At 48.3% G+C, this 7,494-nt stretch overlaps 1 protein-coding gene across 1 annotated transcript; it reads left to right on the plus strand.

The window, feature by feature from the left end:
* Window positions 1-1,609: 1,609 nt before the first annotated feature.
* Window positions 1,610-2,642, plus strand: NUDT7 (nudix hydrolase 7; the record flags this gene model as incomplete). Its single annotated transcript, XM_081202248.1, has 2 exons — window positions 1,610-1,898; window positions 2,469-2,642. The coding sequence occupies exons 1-2, from the start codon at window positions 1,719-1,721 to the stop codon at window positions 2,640-2,642; spliced, it is 354 nt and encodes a 117-aa protein (XP_081058374.1). The 5' UTR covers window positions 1,610-1,718.
* Between the last annotated feature and the right edge of the window lie 4,852 nt (window positions 2,643-7,494).

Here is a 7,494-nt window from a genome sequence, read left to right on the forward strand (position 1 = left end):
GAAGCAATAGCAGGACGTGTGAGGAGAGATGGGCTTTCGAAGCCACCCACCCTGGGAGCGGACTCTCCTTTAAAAAAAAATATGATGATGATGGATTCTTAACATCTGGTGGGAATTTTATTTTCTCTCTCTTCCTGCTTTCTCCTCCTCACGCCACCAAGTTCGCCGCCGCCGCCACCATCAGCATCTCTTTGCATTTGATGTGCGATTCTGGGAGGGGGGAATGCAGAGGAGTTGGAGGCAAGGCGAACGGATATAATAACGAGGAGAGTTTGGCGAGGAGAAGACGCAGATGCTCCGGATTGCTGGCTTGCTCCTGGCTGAAATCAGAAATCCGATTGCGCACTGGGTTGTGATTGGAAATCTAATCAGATCCTGGGATCGGCAAGGGGGGAGAGCGTGAGAGCAGTGGAGGGGGGGCAGAGAGGGGGGCTGCTGCTGGTTGCGGCAGCAGCAAGGGAAACCTTCCGCAGAAGCCAAAAATGCTTCTCTCCCACCAAGAGGGATTCCAAGGTGGCTGAGGATTGGAAGAAAAGGGGAGTTTGGGGGGCGGGCGTGGAGGATCCAGCATCCCCGGAGAAGATCCAAGGCTGGAATAAAAAAGTTTCTCCGAGGAGAAAGACTCCCCCTCCTCGGTGCGGAGAGACCTGACCTTCCGCTTGCTCTTTTTGAGCAGTGAGCGGGAGAGAGAAGCCAGCTGCCCGCCACGCTTCGGCCCCCGACGACAAAGGCGCAAGTTGAGAGACGCGGGGACATTTGAAGCAGCAGCCACGTCCTTAAGAGCGACGGGGGGAGGCGAGTATGGAGCCGCACCATGTAAACTTTCTTGTGTCAAAAAAAAAAGAAGTGAGAATAAAAGGTGAAGGCTGGCGGCCGGCGGCGGCTACACGGGCCACATGACGAGGTCTGGTGGGCCGGATTCGGCCCGCGGGCCTTGTGTTTGACACCCGTGCTATAATCCAACCCCAAGTTGGTTAGATGGAGGCAGCAAAAAATAAGAGCTTATAGGAGAAATCTAAAGAGTAGTGCAAGTTAAGTGCAGGAAGGAAGGAGCAGGAGAAAGAACTGGACCCAGGTACCTTATACTTTATCTAAATCAGTGTTTCCCAACCGGTGTTCCGCGGCACACTACTGTGCCGTGAGACACCGGCTGGTGTGCCGTGGGAGGGAGGCGGGCGAGAGGCGGCGGCGGCGAGGATCCGCGTCGAGCCGGGGCGGCTCCGCGGTGGTCGTGCCGAGCGGCGGGGCAGCGCGCGCAAAAGGGAGGCGCGCGAGACAGCGGAGGAGGAGGAGGCCGGCATGTCCGGGCAGCAGCAGCAACAGCAGCAGCAGCAACTCCCGGCGACGGCTCCTCCTCCGCCCGCTATCGCAGCCGCCGCCGCCTCAGCTGCCGCCGCCGCCTCAGCTGCCCTCGCTCTGCTGCCTCCTCCCACCCCGGCAAGGGGGAGGGAAAAAACGTTCCCTTTTGTGCGTCCCTCCCGGCGTGACGCTGCGCGCTGACGTCACGGGGCGGGGCTTTAATGGTGGTGTGCCGCGAGATTTTTTTCCGGTAAGCAGGTGTGCCGTTGCCCAAAAACGTTTGGGAAACACTGCTCTAGAGATTTGGATTAGTAGAATATTTATCTTGTTGAATCTGCAAGAATATGAACAGATTTGTTTAATATTCCTCTTATGCAAATTAACAATAATCCTGGAGTGAAAACTCAGGTTTTTGTGAAATGCTTGCTCTTTTTGCTTGTTCTAGAATAAGTGTGAAAGATAAAGCAATACTGAACTTACAGAAGTTTGACGTTGGAGACAGATTTTCCCATATAACACTTCCAAAAGCCTCTGTTCTTATTCCGCTGATGGTTAAAGATGGAAAGCTGTGGGTTCTTTTCACTGTCAGATCAATGAAGGTATGAAAATCTGGAAGAAAAAAACTTCCACAATGTGTAAGGTTTGCTGCGAAATATATTGCCTTGTGTCAATGTGTGAGAAGAGAGAATGCGAGTAGTATGTAGTCAAATCTCTCAATTGTATGTAAGAATAGCTGGATCAGACCAGTGCCCATCTTTTTTCTACCCATTTTCTCTATTCCATGCATGATTCTATACACTTCTTGGAGGTACAAATATTTCAAAAATTGGAAATCATAAGGGTTGAAAAATTTCCCCTTCCATCTCTGCAATTTTATATCTCTCCTTCCTTGCAGAATTTAATCTTCCATGAATAACAATTTATAGTGTAACAGTTGAATAAATTAATTAATCTAGTATGCATGCAAAGCATCAGTTGCAAACTATTGTCAACACAGGTTTTTATGCAGAGAGATTGAGAACCATATAGAAGACTGTAGCGTATGACTTGTAACGTACAAGTTGTTTAATAAAAAATGAGGAATCCTGATATGTTAAGAACTGTCTTCTAGGATCATATTTTTGTCGCTTAAAATAATTACTTAACAAGGCTGTTCTTCCAAATCCTAGCTGAGAAGATCCCCAGGAGAAGTGTGTTTTCCAGGAGGTAGAAGTGACCCAACAGACAGAGATGAAATAGCAACAGCTCTCCGCGAAGCCAAGGAAGAAGTGGGGCTCCGTCCTGAACAGGCTGAAGTCATCTGTAGGCTTCTCCCTGTAATAGATAAAGTAAGGTGCATTTAGATCAGTGTTTCCCAACCTTTTTTGGGCAAAGGCACACTTGTTTGATTTAAAAAATCTCGAGGCACACCACCATTACAGCCCTGTGACGTCAGCGCGCAGCGTCGCGCCGGGAGGGACGCACGAAAGTGTAAGTTTCAATTATATTCCCTCCCCTCCTGTGTAAAGGGGAATGCACTCTGCTAAGTAAAGGCACTTGCCACAGCAGCGTCAACGTCACAGCACCCACCGGCACCCAAGAGAGAAGGGGTCTCAGCAGCCCTTTTGCCAGGAAGAGGAGCAAGAACGAGAGGAGGAGGAGGAAGAGGAAGAGAGCCCCCCCAAAAAAAACATTCTCCTTTTGATCTTCCTTATTTGCAATTCCTCATTGCAAAACAGCGGTTGATATACAGCTGATTTTTTTGTTATTACAGTCCCCAGCCCCTCACCTAGAAAAACACCACCTGTCAATATTATTATTATTATTATTATTATTATTATTATTATTATTATTATTATTATTATTATTATTATTATTATTATTATTCCCCGCCACTCTGGGAGGCTGAAGCCCTTTAAGGCTTCCTTCTGTCCACTCTCTGTGAATTACCTGCCCAGAGCGGGTTTCGGGGGGGGGGTGTTGCTGCTGCCGATGTCCTCCCCGTCGAGTCTCGCCTTGCCCGGCGCGTGGCGGCCGCCCTTTCCCACACTCTGCCGGCTGCGCAGCCAAGCCCCGCGGCTCGGCCTGTCAGCGTTACCGGGCTCGGCGGGCGGTAATTCCCGAAGAAAGCCGGCGGCGCTTGAAGAGCTGGCAAGCCCCCATTTGCATGTCTGTTTTCCGCAGCCCTTGGAGAGGATTAAGTTCCCTCCTTCCTGCCGGGGAACCTCCAAGCTTTGGGGGTGGGGGGGGGAGGAGGCAGCAAAACGAGGCAGGAAGGAGAGCGCGGCTTGGCTGGGTGAGCTTTGGCAGGGGCAGGGAATGAGAGCCGCGAGGCGGGCGCTGTGGACGGAAGCGCTGCCCGCCGAGCTCGCAGGCAGCCAGGCAGGCAGATGGCGAGAGCCCCGCGCTGGGCGGCCTCTCCTCGCCGCCGCCACCCCGCCTCTCGCCGCCCGACTCGCCCGCCTCCCTCCCACGGAGGTAGGCTGGTGTGCCGTGGGAGGGAGGCGGGCGAGTCGGGCGGCGAGCACACGCGGGGCGGCGAGCGAGCTCCCTCCCACATCCCATCGCTGCTCGCTTCGGCCGGCCTACTGGGCTGTCGCAGGCGGAAGGCCTGCGCATGCGTGAGGTTTTCGCGCCTTCCTCCAGTAGGCCGGCCGAAGTGAGCGGCGATGGGATGTGGGAGGGAGCTTGCTTGCCGCCCCGCGTGTGCTCGCCGCCGCTGCCCCGCCTCTCGCCGCCCGACTCGCCCGCCTCCCTCCCACGGAACACAAGGCAATGTTCCGCGGAACACTAGTGTGCCGCGGAACACCGGTTGGGAAACACTGGGTTAGAGCAATGGTAGCCAATGTCGTGCCCTCCAGTTCCCATCAGTCCCAGTGAACATGGCCAATAGTTAGCAAAAAGAGTTAGTTGTAGTCCACAAGATCTGGAGGGTAATACATTGGCCACTCCTGGGTTAGAGTGTTTTAGTAGGACTGGGAAGACTAAGGGTCATAACTCTATTTAACCATTAAACTTACTTGGTGATCCCGAGTTGGTCAGTATCTCACAGTCAGACCTACCTTGTATGGTAGCTGTGAGCATAAAACAAGGAGGAAAGAACCATTCATGCTCCCTTGAGCTCCCTTAGAGGAAACTGGAATATAAACATAATAAAAAAACAAACAGTATTTAATTAATTCACTTGCATGCACACGCGCGCACACACACACACACACACACACACACACACACACAGTGCCTCCTGAATGCTTAGAGAAAGAAAAACACCTTGCACTAAAATGAATGTAGACCAATTCACTGAAGTTGTCAGTAGCTATTACGATGGTGGTTATTTGTGCATGTTAAATGCACATATAATTATAAATACAGTAAGGCTGCAATCCTATGCACATTTACATGGGAGGATATGTCACTGAACACTGGGGCTTACTTCTGAGTAGGCCTACCTATCATTTTGCATGTAAGCAAGTAGATCATGAGATGCTGCTTCCTGGCTTATTCTCTTGGGGCTGAAGCCCCAGTCAGCATGGCCAGTGGTAATGAATGATGGGAGCTGTAGTCCAATGGTATCTGGAGGGCACCAGGTTAGAGAAGGCTAAACTGGAAGCTTTAGGTGTTGTTTTGTAGCTTTCTGATCTCATAATATAATTTAAACTCTGCCTCCAATACCATGCTTTCCAAAGCCGTGGTTAAGTTATATTTTACATCACCGCCAATAGTCAAGACTGCATGAAAAGTGGCTGATTAACGAACCTTTCATCTTTTTGGATGTTAAATTCAATTTGCTGAACTGAAAATTATTTTTCTTTTGTAATTGTCTCCCACTTGTGCAGTAGCATAGCTGGCTTAGCAACGGGGACCATTAAAATAAAAGCTTGGCAGCCCCTGATCATTTATCATAAAGGAATTCCAAGGCAGCTTAATTTGTTAATCTGTCTGTTCTTGGAAAATGCCGCTGCCAACCGGGAAATGCTGCTGTCTGTCTAGATGCTTGGAAATAAGTCAGATGGTGAGTGCTATGTAAACAAATGGGTGTGCTGATAGGGAAATCTGCTACTTTGGGAGCCAGTTTAGGGCCAGACTGGGATGGAATGCCATTCAAAAAAATCATTTTCTTTAATAAGTAAGGAATACAGCATCCCATTCTGGATTATCATGCTGATGTGGTGCATTGGGGACATTAACCCTTTGCTCCCCTATAATGGGGTCCCAATGCAGTGCCTACTTTTACCTTGGGAGCAAAGCTTCCATTTGTGAGAATGAGAGCTGTTATTCCAATGCAAATACTGTAGCTCCTGTACAGGCTGATCTGAACTGGTACTTTTCATAGGAAAGAGCTAAAGCAGAAGTGGAGAACCTTTGCTGCTGGACTCCTCCTCCTTTCATCCCTTTTCATTGGCTATGCCAACTGAGGCTGATGGGAGTTGGAGTCCACCAACCTCGGGAGGGCCCATCCCTGGATTAAAGCATCCCCACTCCTTATCAGATTCGTGATAAAAATAATCTTAGTGCCTGATGAGGAAAGCCATTTGTGCAACAGCTAACTGGTCACATAGCTAGTTTGGTCCTTAGTTCTTGGTTTTAACACCCCCCCCCCCACTTGCTTTAGGATTGGTGCATATGTATTGCCATTCCCTTTCCTGGCTTGTTCAATCACATGTTTTTGTTTTTACTTAATTTTTTGTACCACGAGTGGACACTTTGTCACACAGTTTCTTGGGCAAAATGCCAGTATGTAACCCAATGAGTTTGAAATGTTTTTAGGTTTACAGCAAGGATGGGAACTATTTTTTTCAGATTGTGGGCCTCAAGGTGGGGGCAAGGTAGAGATATAAGCATGTGATGCACGGAACCAGATGCAAAAGTGAATGGGTCAGTGTTAAAAGTGGGCACAGCGATGGGTGTAACCTTTGGGCTGTAGGCTACAATCCATCCAGGCAAGCAAAAGTCATTATCAGAGTTCAAGGACACATTCTCACAAAACCACTCATGGGGCATTGGAGAAGGGCCTATGAGAAGAGTGCCAAAAAGTCCACATTTGGCCCCTGTGCCTGAGCGGTTCCACCCATAGTCTTTTTATATATTGCATCTACACCTCACCTATCTCTAAGGAGCGCATGGTTCAGTCCCCTTCCACTACCTCACACCAACCCTGTGAGGTAGGATAGGCTTAGAGACTGTGCCTGGCTCAAAGTCACCCAGTGTGTGTCATGGCTGAGTGGGAATTCGAACACTGTTCTCCCAGGTCCTAGTCCAGCACATAGCTGTCAACTTTTTCCCTTTTTTGCGAGGAATCCTATTCGGAATAAGGGAATTTCCCTTAAAAAAAGGGAAACGTTGACAGCTATGGTCCAGCACTCTAACCACTACAGTGTAAAAAAACAGATGGAAAAATAGCGCTTAACCTCCCCTTCCTGAACCTATTTGCCAATTAACTTGAAATTTCAAAATTCATGGTTTTGGGAGCAAATATGCAAAAGATCAAGTCTCCATAGCAACATGCTGCAACTCTGTCTAGCCTCCTAAGAAAGATTTTGTAGGATAGTTAATGATAAATAGTGCAGAAACCCATTATAACAGAACAACCTACTTAAATAGCCGGCATAGGGAGCAATTAAAACATTTTAAATCACAAGCTGGCAACTCCAAGAGTTACTTCGTTAATTCAGAACAATCAGACCCAGCAGCTGCTGCTGACACCACAGCAGAGTTTTAATTTTTTTTCTTAACACTGAATGAAATATGCATACAATATACAAAAGATTTTTTTTTTAAAAAAAAATCTATGCTCTTAAAAAAAAAGTCAGGCACAATTTTAAGGTCTTTTACACAGTTGTCCCCTGATGATCATAGAATCATGGAAGGGACCCAAGGGTCATCTAGTCCAACCCCAAGCAGGAATCCGATATAAACTTATTAATTTTAAGGAAACTCTCATAATCAGGAATCAAAATACAATCCATCACTTGTTTGAAAGCCACCTAGAGAAACCTCCCCATCTGCTTTTTTTAAAATTTATTAAATGCATATCCAACCAGAAGCCATAACCACACACCAACCAGTGCTGAGACTGAGAAGCTTGTCTTTGTAGCTGCAATCTACCTTGCTCTGTTGTAAGCTTATGACCTGCCTCCCCCACCCCTGTCAGCACTTCCTTCATCTTTGCAACAGGCATTGCCTCCATCTCTGTGGTTTATTGACACCACAATGCCA

Source organism: Podarcis bocagei, assembly GCF_964188305.1.
Source record: "Podarcis bocagei genome assembly, chromosome: 7".
NCBI lineage: Eukaryota > Metazoa > Chordata > Lepidosauria > Squamata > Lacertidae > Podarcis > Podarcis bocagei.